The 14,012-nt window shown below is 34.6% G+C and overlaps 1 protein-coding gene across 1 annotated transcript; it reads right to left on the bottom strand.

Annotated features, from left to right (window-relative positions):
- Positions 1 to 3,981: 3,981 nt before the first annotated feature.
- LOC126777126 (uncharacterized) lies at positions 3,982 to 7,514 on the bottom strand. Its single transcript, XM_050500023.1, has 5 exons — positions 7,379 to 7,514; positions 6,179 to 6,260; positions 5,576 to 5,676; positions 4,122 to 4,285; positions 3,982 to 4,025 (listed from the first exon to the last, which is right to left on the bottom strand). Exons 1-4 carry the CDS (start codon positions 7,421 to 7,423, stop codon positions 4,133 to 4,135), a joined length of 381 nt encoding a protein of 126 aa, XP_050355980.1. The 5' UTR covers positions 7,424 to 7,514; the 3' UTR covers positions 3,982 to 4,025; positions 4,122 to 4,132.
- Positions 7,515 to 14,012: the final 6,498 nt, after the last annotated feature.

The following is a 14,012-nucleotide window of genomic DNA, read 5'->3' as shown; positions in this document are numbered from 1 at the left end:
TTCAATAATCAACACGTTAAGGCGACATTTTTTATCAAGCGTGTGACAACTTTTTTTGGAATTTTATGGCAATTTCAATCTCCATGAATTTCGAATGGTTACTTAATTAGCATTTATCACGTACATTTGCTTTCAATTTAAATACTTTATGTTTATAAAGTTGTAGATATTAGTTACAAAGATAATTTAATGATTGACGTTAATATATCTCATTCATTTATTAAATACAGTCAGATTATTGATCGCCGGTCGAGTTAGTTGAACATCAAAACTATTTTATCGATTGCTTGTATATATTGATATACAAAAGCTGGCTGCTTAATAATTTCAATTCACAAGGGTTTATCGCGATGTTCGATGCCGGTATTGAGCTCATTAAATATATATATTTTTGAAATCTGGGAGGAATTACAGACTCTTTGTGAATTTCGTGATATATCTAAGGCGTATAAATATAATATACGTTGAGATACTAAAGGTTACTATAAAAGTAGACTTTTAGTTGATAGAACAAAATGATCGTCTTTGGGCTGTTTCAAGTACTAAATGTAATATAATATATAATTAATTGTAAAAGTTATTAAAAACTTTCTCTCTTAAGGATTCTTCTCAAATCTGGGGACTGGGGTAATTTTTTTAGAACTAGTGATAGATTTTTAACTATATAAGCAAGTGTACTGCTACTCTATAAGTTCAGCTAAGACCATCCCACCAATGGGACAATAAACCAAGTGCTACGAGCAGAAGCACTTTCCGTTCTAAAGCACACGTCCTAAGCTTGGCTTGTCCTGAATTTGTTTCAAATTTTTAAAATGAAGTACGAACATGGACCCACGACCCGACGATGCAAGGGCCACAAGCACACAATGACAAAGACAAAAATAATATTGTTTATACCTACGTATAGAAATTGTAAACAAAATATAATCATTTTAATAATTTTATTGTAGTACAAAGTTTTAAGATTTTACATATAATTAATTATTTTATGTATAAAAATAAGGTTGTACATAAGTTAAATAGTTAAAATTGCTACTATTTTTTAAGTTTTTTATTGTCAAATTTTGTTGATTTACTGGAGTCTCTTGCGTGTTGCATAACAATTATATTAAATTCAAAATTTGGAGCCACCATTATTTCAACTTTCTTAGTTATTAGCCGCAATACTAAAACATTGTCAAAAATATCCTGAAAAAAAAAACTCAATTAAAAACGTTTAAAACGTAAATATGAAATTTAATTTAGTCAAACGCTACTCATTGTCGTTTTATTTACAAAATGTTTTGAACGATACAGTAACAGCCTGTTATATCCCACTGTTGGGCTAAGGCCTCCTCTCCCTTTTTTGAGCAGAAGGCTTGGAGCTTATTCCATGATACTGACAAGTAAATTATCAAAAGTTTTAACACTATGGTAAAGTACAATACAATTGCTTGGTGGTAGGACTGCACAAGCCCGTCTGGGTAGGTACCACCCACTCATCACATATTCAACCGCTAAACAGCAGTACTTAGTATTGTTGTGTTCCGGTTTGAAGGGTGAGTGAGCCAGTGTAATTACAGGCACAAGGGACATAAAATCTTAGTTCCCAAGGTTGGTGGCGCATTGGCTATAAGCGATGGTTGACATTTCTTACAATGCCAATGTCTAAGGGCGTTTGGTGACCACTTACCATCAGGTGGCCCATATGCTCGTCCACCTTCCTATTCTATAAAAAAAAAAAAATTGAATGCTTTTGGTGGTAGGGGCTACAGGTGAACAGATGATATTTTCCATAGAAAGAGTGCAAACCGTCACAATGGAGAGTTTCACTTGCGTCGTCGTTGTCGGTTAAAAATAACGCTGCAAAATGCAAATAGATGCGATCGTGGTTGGATTAAAAATATATCCATTATTTTTTTATTGATCGATTATTTCACCCGTGCGAAGGCAACAAATAGGTAATATAAAAGTTTTATTCGTACAGTATCGGCCCTGATGTAGAGCGAGAGGAGCGATCGCTCTAGGCGTCAGGTAGCAAAGGGCGCGAAAATATCATTAATAATTTTCAAGGGGTACATAAGCGTTGTTTGACTTTTATAAATGTGGTAATTATTATTTACATAACATTAACTGTAATGCAATTTATGTGAAGTGAAAGCGTCGACAAAATGCGCTGAAAGACATTCTAACTGTACCCTGATCAAGGGACCCTGGCCCTGTATGCATATGTACTAATAATAATAAGTGACTATTACAATTTCCTTAGTACTCATTTGAGTCATTTCTCCCAAGCGCTTCATAGCGAGGCCGTAGTTTGTGGCGCCCATTAGATTTACGTTTGTTAAAATTGGTATCCCTGAAAACGATTGAGCTTAATTGACATCATTTACTAAATTATGGTAATAAGTTAGATTTTTTGGGTAAGATTTTTTTTTTGATAAAACACTATTTTTTCCAGTTTGATGCCTCGTTAGTCTACTGGTATAAGCCGAGATGGCCCAGTGGTAAGAACGCGTGAATCTTTACCGATGATCGTGGGTTCAAACCCGAGCAAACACCACGGAATTTTCATATGCTTAATTTGTGATTATAATTCATCTCGTGCTTTACGGCGAAGGAAAACATCGTGAGGAAATCTGCATGTGTCTGATTTCACTGAAATTCTGCCACATGTGTATTCTACCAACCCGCACTGGAGCAGTGTGGTGGAATAAGCTCCAAACCTTCTCCTCAAAAAAGGGAGAGGAGGTCTTTAGCCCAGTAGGGGGATATTCACAGACTGTTATGGTAGTCTACTGGTAAAGTTACAAGGCTACAGATTCCGAGGTTTTGGAGGCAAATCCTGGGTCTCAAGAAATTCTCCAATCTCCACCCATAAGATTACAATCACTCATAGTAACAAACTCACTTTCACATTTATAATATTAGTATTCGTTCGAGTAATTACTTAAAAAAAAATTATATTATTTATATTCTTATTTTAATTATATTATTATTATTTATTTAAAGAAAAATCAACGTTAGGATTAGAGTTAAATGAATAAAGTAATCTGCCATTGAGGAGGGTTTGCCCATACTCGCCGCGCTGGGCAGGCGTGTTGGCGAGCGCAGTAGGGGGGTAAGATGTTTATGGGGGACGACGACTTGGCGCACCTTGGGAGAGGCCTATGTTCAGCAGTGGACAATGATTGGCTATTGATAAAGTAAATTGTATTGTAGTAGTGTAATGTTGAGATAAAGCCTTAAATAATATTAATACCTTCTTTATTAGTCATGATAACCCCTTCAACGGAGTCATCTTCCATTATTCTATCAACTACAGGATTAATTTCATTCAGGGATGCCGTCTGTGTAATAAAAACATATTTTTCAGATTATTATTATTTATAGATTATATTATTTTATTCCTTGGTGGTAGGGCTTTGCCGTGTAACTTCAGGCACAAGGGACGTAACATTTTGATCAACATAACAACATTGGCGGCGCATAGCTGATCTAAAGAATGGTTCATATTTCTTACGGCGCCAAATTCAATGGGCGGTGACATGAAATGGTTTGTTTACATGGCTGTGGCGTGTTTGCTTGTAAGGGCGTGAATCCGTATCCCATAAGGGTAAGTACCGACTACGCAACAGTTATGATATCGATAACTTTTACCATGTTATTTACATTGTACCTAATAGTATATAATAGATAGAGGGGCGAGAACAAATTTGGTATTTCACTGTGGCTTATGTATAATACGATATCACTTTCCCTAACTTCCTCTCACCGCAGCTGTCGCCAGTGAGAGACTACGTAGAATTTATTACTCACTCAAAAATGAAAATAAAAATAGGCTGTTAAGAATAATACCTTCGTATTTTTAACTGAATTAAAAAATGAAATAACTTTAAAAGCATTTTAAAAAAACTTCTCCGTAAAATATTGTTTTTTTCACAAAAAAAAAGTAAAAGTCATAATAAAAAGCTACTTACGGTTCTGACAAGCCATTCATCATGCGAATCTTTTAATAAATTGGATACTATTTTCATAATTGTTATCTATGAAAGAAAATAAAACCAGGAAAGAAGTTAGCGAGCTAAAATACTTCGTAAAAATGGTTAATGATACGTCACAATTAATTATAATTAAATTACTTGTTTTTTTTTTAAATTATTTCTCCTTTTAAGTGTTGTTTTCTTGGTTGTTTCTGTTTCGTTAACCTTTGTATTACACAACTCGTGAACTCTTTATCTGCGACCGCCATGATTTCAATCGAGTTGGTCACGATTCGATAAGCGACCAATTCATCCAAGATATCCTGTATGTCCAAATGTTATGTTCAGTAATATGTTATAAGAGACAATGACATTGGACTATACTCTTACAGTATATAATACAAACTCGAAAATCACCGCAGAAAACGCGAGATGGCCCAGTGGTAAGAACGCGTGAATCTTAACCGATGATCGTGGGTTCAAACCCGGGTAAGCACCACTGAATTTTCATGTGCTTAATTTGTAATTATAATTAATCTCGTGCTTTACGGTGAAGGAAAACATCGTGAGGAAACCTTTGAGGAAAATTTTAGTGAAATTAGACACATGCGTCTAATTTCACTAAAATTCTGCCACATGTATATTCCACCAACCCGCATTGGAGCAGCGTGGTGGAATAAGCTCCAAATCTTCTCTCCAAAAAAGAGGAGAGGAGTCCTTTAGCCCAACAGTGGACATTCACAGGCTATCAAAATAGTATATCACCATAAGTCGGCTGTCAACATTTGACGGATGAGTAATGAAGTGAGTTCTTACAGAATAGTACTGCTGTTCGTGAATGATACATAAAACGTCAAAGGCTCCCTTCGCTTTTAAAAATAGAGTGTGGTACTTATTCTACCACGTTGCTCCAATGTAGATTGATGGATCGAATTTAATCTGACACGTGTACATTGAGGTGATGGTTTGGGGGTTATCTGAGACAGATAGACATGTGGCAGATTTACATCCCACATATGTAGGTATCCCCGTGATATTTTTCACCACCGAGCACGAAATGAATTATAAATGGAGAATAAACGCAATGGTGCTTGCCAGAATTTAAACGACGGCGAAAAACGTCGATCGTATTGATTACATTCTCTTAATTTGCAAAATATTCAATTAACTGATCATCAAACGAATAACAAAAAACATATATATTATATAAACATATATAAACGAACATATATATAAGCCGCGATGGCCTAGTGGTAAGAACGCGTGAATCTTAACCGATGATCGTGGGTTCAAACCCGGGCAAGCACCACTGAATTTTCATGTGCTTAATTTGTGTTTATAATTCATCTCGTGCTTAACGGTGAAGGAAAACATCGTGAGGAAACCTGCATGTGTCTAATTTCATTGAAATTCTGCCACATGTGTATTCTACCAACCCACATTGGAGCAGCGTGGTGGAATAAGCTCCAAACCTTCTCCTCAAAAGGGGGAGGAGGCGTTAGCCCAGCAGTGGGACATTAACATATATATGATTTCATGGAAATATTGAACATGTTTTTATTATTTAAGTAAATAATTGTTAATGATGTAATATTAGTAAGCAAATAACTTACTATTTCACCGATACTGTAATGGATGGTAGACGTTAAAGTCGGTATTTTTTTTGTTAATATCAGTGTCATACTCTCTGGTGCAGTGCACAGTTGAACGTTACCTGAAACACATTATATGAATACATTTTCTTCTTATATACCTACCACATTTGCTAGTGGTAGATTTTTGTGTATAGGTACCACCTAATCACCAGTGTATTAACAAAAACAATAGATATAGGTAACATTTTAGGTCTTATGATTGGCTACGTATGGATGGTGGAATACTGACCACAAACAATCTTTTTTACTTTTTTAACTTTCTAAGCTAATTTAAAAAAATCTATGGAATATTAATTAGAAGATCTTCTTAAATTCATTTTAAAAACAGTAATTTAATTATACATGTTAATTTGATTATTCGTTGATTCGATAATTCGATTCTACTAATAAGTTAAATTAAATTATTGCAAATTAAACTTGAAGTTGGTAACATTATCGACCATAGACAATAAAATTAAGATACTAATAATATGACTGCAATTTAAGTTAAAACGTTAATTATTATTAAAAAAAAAACGAAAGTATAGTATAGTAGTAGTAGTTTTTTTAACGTAAACATACCTCTGTGAAAGTGCATAACTCCTACTACATTTGAATTTTTTTCAATGCGTTTTATTGTATTCACCGTGCTCGAGTCGAATTCCTGAAAATTATGTTGTGACTTTATTATCTTTTTCACGTAGCGCGCGTACGATGACGTTTGGGATTTGAAGTTTCTAGTGACGTAGTAATAATTTAATCGAATGAAAAATATTAGCTGAATTCATTTTTAGCTGATTACACCGCAAAAATGTTATTCTATTATTATTATTATTTTTTTATGAAATCGGCAGGCGCACTGATGGCAAGTGGTCACCACAACCTATCGACATAAGTACTGTAAGAAATATAAACCATTCCTTAGCAAAGGCGCCACTAAGCTTTGAGAACTATAAAGATTTTATGTCCCTTGTGCCTGTAGTTACATTGCTTACTATATGCCTGGCCTTTTCTATATAAGAAAAATGGATTGTGGATTTACTGACAGACTGTTAAGTCACATCGTGACAGCGCATATATCTCTCTATATCTATATATATTTAAGCGAAATATCACTCGTCACGAGGTATGCTAAACTATTCTCTTGATCAACTTGAAATTTGTCACATTTACTCCCAGACGGAGATGCTCACTAAGAACTCACTATTTTACGCAAATCGTATATTATACAGTGACTGCCTCGTTGGTCTAGTGGCTTGATGTAAGGCCAAGGTTCATTTCCCAGGTCGAGCCAATAAAAAGTTATTGGGTTTTTCTGTCAGAAAATTCTCACTAGCAGTCCGGAGTCGGAAAGCACGTAAAGGTCCTGCGCCTAAACTCTTTCCGGTCGTGTCGGAGACCCGTCCCATCGGATTATGAGAGTTAGGGAACAGAGAGTGCATCTGTGCACTATAACATCTCCTGCGTAGTTGGCTAATCTCTCTGGCCGCCATGGCCAAAATCGGTCTGGAGGACATAATTATTATTATTTATATTATATAGTAGAAAATGTATGATCGTCGTTGAAACTCAAATTTAACATATATAAAGTTCCTTTTCGGCTGTTCTCTGTTAATAAAGATTGCGATTTATTACTTCCCAATTCAGATCTGGTCTGGAGATATTACAAGATATAAGCAGAAATCCAAGACAAACAGACACAAACAACGCAAAAGCAAGCTCACTTTTATACAATACTAGTATGAACTGATGAAAACTGATATTAATAAAATGTAATCTCACACTCGGGACGTCTTTCTTGGCGATTTTCTTTTTATATGCTGGCATTTTATTTAAAAAAGTAAATGTATAAAAAATATAATTTTATTTTTCAGAAAATATTATAATAACACAAATGTAAGTATTGTTATAAATCAAGTTGGTCGGCTACAGATAAATTATAAGATTATCCTATTCGAACTGAACAGAAACGAATATTAGTAATAATTCTTACTGGTGTAATATTATATGATATGTACATAAATACCTGGGTATGTATCAAAATTCGAAGTAAAAATTTAAAGATAAATAATAATTTACTTTAATTTACCGATGGTAGAGCTTTGTGCAAGCTCGCCTGGTTAGGTACCACCCACTCATCAGATATTCTACCGCAAAACAGCAGTACTTATTATTGTTGTGTTCCGGTTTGAAGGGTGAGTGAGCCAGTGTAATTACAGGCACAAAGGCCATAACTTCTGAGCTCCCAAGGTTGGTGGCGCATTGGTGATGTAAGCGATGATATTTCTTACAATGTATATGGGCGTTGGTGACCACTTACCATCGGGTGACTCATATGCTTGTATTCCTATTCTATAAAAAAATATTACATGAATGAAACTGCTGACTAAGGCCTTCTCTCCCCTTTTGAGGATAAGGTGTGGAGCTTATTACACCACGCTGCTCCAATGCGGGTTGGTGGTGGCAGAATTTCAGTAAAATTCGACACATGCAGGTTTCCTCACGATCGTGCTTCTTCATCTCGTACTAGACGGTGAAGGTAAACATCGTGTTTTGATGAGATGAATTATAATAACAAATTTAGCACAAGACAATTCAGTGGTGCTCCTAAGCCCGGGCAGGTTTGAACTCACGATCATCAATTAAGATTCACGCGTTCTTTCCAATAGGTCGTCTCGGCCTCGGCGGCTCGGAAAATATCTAATAATACATAATAATCACTAATATAAAAATTATAATAATTAATTAAATAGCAATAAGTCTTCCTTAATGATATTATAAAAGCGAAAGTTCTTTGTTTGTTTGTTATACTTTCACGTCTTAACTACTCAACGATTGTCAAGAATTTTTGCTTACACATTGTCATACAGAAAAGGACTCAGGGTAGTTAATAGCACCACGCGAGCGGGGTCGCGTCCCCATCCTAGTAATTCGCTGTCATTCTAAAGAAAACCGAAATGTTTTGATTTAAAACCGACTTTGATTAAATGATTTTGCACCTTTCATTTGTGAAGAAATTTTAGTAAATAATAGGTTTTTTTATACATAATATATAATTCAATACATAAGACATACACGTTATATTCATAAATCAGTATGTTTTAACTCTATCTAAAGGATAGATCTCAGAAAATATTATAAATATGTATTAGAACGGCCTTAATTTTATCCCTGTTACAAGGCTAGACTAGACTAGGGGCCTCGCCAGTCGAAGGCCCGAACCAAAAATAATATAATTTTACCCTAACCTCTTCAGATTAGGGCAGTGTCATGCCCCTTAACATTTCTAAAATTTTTATGCTCCCCATACATAATTTTTAACCGTTAAAAATTGTTTTATTCTCTTAAGAAATATAAATGAAAAGTTTTAGGAAGAAATCACTATGAAATTGTGGTGAATCCCCGACGAAGTTCACTTGACGACTAATTACCCAGTTGATATTTTGGTAACGTCAAACGAAATTGTACCTAACAATTATTTATAGCATTTGTTTAAGAATTTGCCTTTTTTGTTAAATTAGATATCGGTATCTAGCATTTCATTTAAATAACACAAAGCGAAGAAGTCGTGTCGAGTCCATTTTTAAATTGCCCCCTTAACTATCAAGTTGCCCCTGTGGGGCGTGGGCCTCACGTTGGGAAACACTGGATTAGGGGATTCAATGAAAATTAGAAAATATTTAGGGCCCTTGGATCTCCAATTTCGGGACTGTATTAGTATCTTAATTGACTTAATTGATTTAATTGATAGAAAATAATTATTGTCGCAAATAAACTGGCAACAAAGTTCGAGAAGCATTAATTTTTGTTAAAATAAAAGTTTTAATTAATATTCGTTGCTTTCAATCGGCGCTCTGTGGCTCTGAAAGTTGTCATTCGTTTAAACGAACCTAAAGCTCACTGTCCACGATATGAAGCGGTATAAAAAAACATTGATTAAAAAAATATATATGGAGCCAAAAACAGATTTGATATAATAAGATGCGTCGAAATTGATTAGATGCATCAATAGCGCAATGGTTTACCGTTCATCTAGCGATGTGAAAGTCGCAGGTTCGATTCTGATCCCTAGCATTGTCGTCTCCACCCCTAACGCTTTACGCTTTATTAGATAGATAAATAGTAATATTAGTAATATTCATAAAACGGGCTCTGCTAATATTTCTATTTCAAGAAAGATGGTTATTAAAAGAATTGAAGAAAATCAATAAATGTATATAAGCAAAGTTTCGTTAATAAAATAAAACTATATATTTATATAACTATAATAGTATATAGCGGCGAATTATATAGCACTAGGGCCACGCACACGTGAGGGAGACATGACGTCACCAGAGAGACGGCGGGAAAAGGCATGACGCTCAATAAAAATGAATTACTTGATTAAAACGTAACGTAAACAACCGTACAACACTGTCGATAAAAAAAAACATAAATTCTTATAATATCGTATGAATGTATTTATATTTTATAATATGATTATTTTTGTTTTATAAGAAACTTATCTACGCCTGCAGTTTCGCTCGCGTTAAGGAGGGGGGAACAGTTAATATCATGTGTTCGTCGTTGGGGTTTATGCGTTTCAAATAACATCAAAATCGGTTCAGCCTTAGACGTGAAAGGGTAACAAATGCAGAGTTACTTTCGCATTTATAATATTCGTGTACATTTTGAAAAGGACTTAAATAAACAGACAGAGGTAATTGTGAATTATTGTAAGCTGACAGTAATACTTTAAATGTTATAATAATTATAATTAGTGTCGCATATTATAAATGTCTGATAATACGATTCCGTTCTTGAGATTCTTTCAGCGGAATTTGGTCGACTTAAAACTTCACATAAATTGCATTACAGATAATGTTATATAAATAATAATTACTACATTTATAAAAATCTAACAACGCTTATGTACCCGTGGTGTTGGTTTTGTCATTTTCGCGCCTTTTTTATCTGGCGCCTACAGCGATCGCTCCTCTCGCTCTACTGGGTCCGGTCGGTCGGTCGGATATATAATAGTGCACAAGTGTGTGCGCAAACACAGGTGCACTCTCTATTTTCAACTCTTATAATTCGATGGGACGGCAATCCGACACGACCGGAAAGAGTTCAGGCGCAGGATTAACGGCTTTACGTGCTTTCCGAGGCACGGGAGTGCACACACTTCCAATTTCCAGACTCCGGGCTGTTATTTAGAATTTTCGGCAGAAAATCTCAATAACTTTTTATTAGCCCGACCTGGGACTTGTACCCAGGACCTCCAGGTGTGCGCCCTTACATCCAGCCACTAGACCAACGAGACAGTCAAGTCAGTTATTGTAATCCGTGATGGAAGTTTTTTTTAATAGAATAGGAAGGCGGACGAGCATATTCACCTGATGGTAAGTGGCCACCAACGCCCATAGACATTGGCATTGTAAGAAATGTTAACCATTCCTTACATCACTAATGCGCCACCAACCTTGGGAACTAAGATGTTATATCCCTTGTACCTGTTATTACACCGGCTCACTCACCCTACAAACCAGAACACAACAATACCAAGTACTGCTGTTTTGCGGTAAAATATCTGATGAGTGGGTTGTTACCTACCCAGACGAGCTTGCACAAAGCTCTACCACCAGTGAATTCAGTTAAATACGGCAACCACGTTTGATTAACGTCAATAAAAATTACTAGTATTCCTTGCCCTTGTTAATATTAAATGTTAATAAAATATCACAGATAATATAGTGTATCCTACATTATTTTATTCGTTTGTGGATGATTGTAACGTTCGATAAAATACAGGAGTCGATAATTATGTATCACTATTCTTTTCAATGTTATTCCACAGCTTACATATTTTTTTATTACTAAGATATTACATAAATTATCTAAATCTGAATATATTGGGTCATTGCTTCTTTTATTTTTAAATTTTTAATAAAGAGCAAGAAAGGGAACCATAGACAATTTTTTTTTGTAAGCGCTACAATGTAGATAATTAATAGTAAATTTTCAAACAAAATTTGAATAAAAAATATACATATAATATATTATATATATAAATAAAAGCTCACTGTAGCGCTATTCTTCGCGTGGATTGAACACGGAAAGTACTCATCATAAAACATGAATTTAATCACGTTCCAATTATTGAATAAATTGATTGTTTTTTTTTATTAATATTATTTTTTTTATTTAGAATATGAGTTAATGTTTCTTAATAGTTTTAGGTATAATATTTTTCTATGGATATTCTTATCTATATATCATTACATGTATTTTAGTATAAATAAATGTTTATAAATTAATTCAAAATATAAGCTAATATTTATAAGGCTTTAGTGGAGACGTGGTGCTCCAAGCTGCTTCAGATAGGGTTTGTGGATAAACTAGATATAATTTCATTCGACTGCAGTTTTCTTACTATGTCGTCACCATTGAGCATATAAATATGTAAAACGATGTTACCTACAGCTTATTATATAGTAATCTGATTACGTAAAAATAAAAAGAATTCTTTTATATATGTAATTAGTTAATTATTTTTTGAAAATAGCAACATACTTTTTTATTTATTTTTTTATGTAAAACAGGTAGGTAGATCGCCTAATGGGCCACTTAATGGTAAGTGGTCACCACTTCACATTGACATTGGTACTGTAAGATATATACCATCCCTTATATCGTCATTACATCACCAATCTGAGAAATTAAGTTATTTTGTGATGTGATTCTTGTCTGTATCTACACTGGCTCTCAATCAGTCACCCTTCAAAGCTGAACACAGCAAAACTAAGTATTGATGTTTGGCGCTAGAAAATATGATGAGTGGGTTGTAGTAACCTGGGCTTGCACAATAATCAAATGAACTATTAGAGAAAAAGTCATTTACTATTTTCTTATACTAAATTAATATTTATTTTTCCCTGGAGCGTGTTGCACGATAATGCCTGCGGCGTCAAATCTTCTAAAACCGACGTCGTTTGCGGAAAAGTTACAAACGTCAAAATTGTTACCTACTAATTCGGACGAAACTTTTGTCGATCCTCCGTTATTTGCAAGGTAAATGTAAAGCTTCTGTTATATATTTATTGTTGAATTATATTGTATCCAAACACTACGGCTGATAATTATAAAATTACGGATTATTTAAAAAATATTAAATTATTGAACGCATTAACCTTCAAAATAAAAAGTTCTATGACATTCTATGACTTCATAGTAATTTACACAAGCTTAGACCAGTTTTGAAAGAATAATCGATACGTGGCATTTAAAAACAAATCTTTTTTCAATATTGATAATGGGTAAAATCGGGAACGATATTATGATTGTTATGATTGCCTTTGTAATAGATCGATGGCGGAGGCTGCACCTGTGTCCTAATATAGTAAGTGGTGAGGAACTAACCAAGGCGTTATTCAATTTGTATCAGCTTCACTGTGTATGTTAGAAATTTATAAGCAATATTAGCTACTTGTACTATGTAATATTAATTCAAAATAAAAGATGAAGCAATGATTTAATGTAGTAGAATTATTTCTTTAAGAAGCCGTTTTCCTTTATCTACAAGATATAAACCTTTTGAACTCTACTTAATATCGTATTACTATCTATGTATATTATAATATAATAATATTATCCTGGGACATTTTTCACACACGGCCATCTGATCCCAAACTAAGCAGAGCTTGTACTTTGGAAACCAGACAACTGATATACTACATATACTATTTTTCTTTTGTAAATACATACTTATATAGATAATTACACCCAGACTCAGGACAAACAGACATGCACACAAATACCTGTCCTGGGTGGGAATCGAACCCGCAACCATTGGCGTGAAAGGCAAGCGCCAACCGGCTCGTCACTATATTGATATCGATCGAGTAAAATAATGTACTATTGTAATAAATATATGTAGTTCTAATCAATAGAGCTAACCAATAGAAATCTTTTGATTTACGCGGCGTACGCTTATAAAGCTCCTCGTTTAGTCGTCGTATTTTTCCGATATCTTCAACAATCCTCGTTTTATTACATAAAATTTGCACAACACTTAATTAATTATACAACTAAACCTTTCTCACACATCGCTCCGTCCATTGGTAAAAACCGTGTCATAATAAAAAAGCCGAGATGGCCCTGTGGTATGAACGCGTGAATCTTAACCGATGATCGTGGTTTCAAACCCGGGCAAGCACCACTGAATTTTCATGTGCTTAATTTGTGATTATAATTTATCTCGTGCTTTACGGTGAAGGAAAACATCTTGAGGAAACCTGCATGTGTCTAATTTCACTGAAATTCTGCCACATGTGAATTCTACCAACCTGCATTGGAGCAGCGTGGTGGAATAAGCTCCAAACCTTCTCCTCAAAAAGAGGAGAGGAGGCCTTTAGCCCAGCAGTGGGACACGTACGGT

The sequence above is a fragment of the Nymphalis io genome, chromosome 22, assembly GCF_905147045.1.
Source record: "Nymphalis io chromosome 22, ilAglIoxx1.1, whole genome shotgun sequence".
Taxonomy (NCBI): domain Eukaryota; kingdom Metazoa; phylum Arthropoda; class Insecta; order Lepidoptera; family Nymphalidae; genus Nymphalis; species Nymphalis io.
This window is presented reverse-complemented; position numbering and strand designations above follow the sequence as displayed.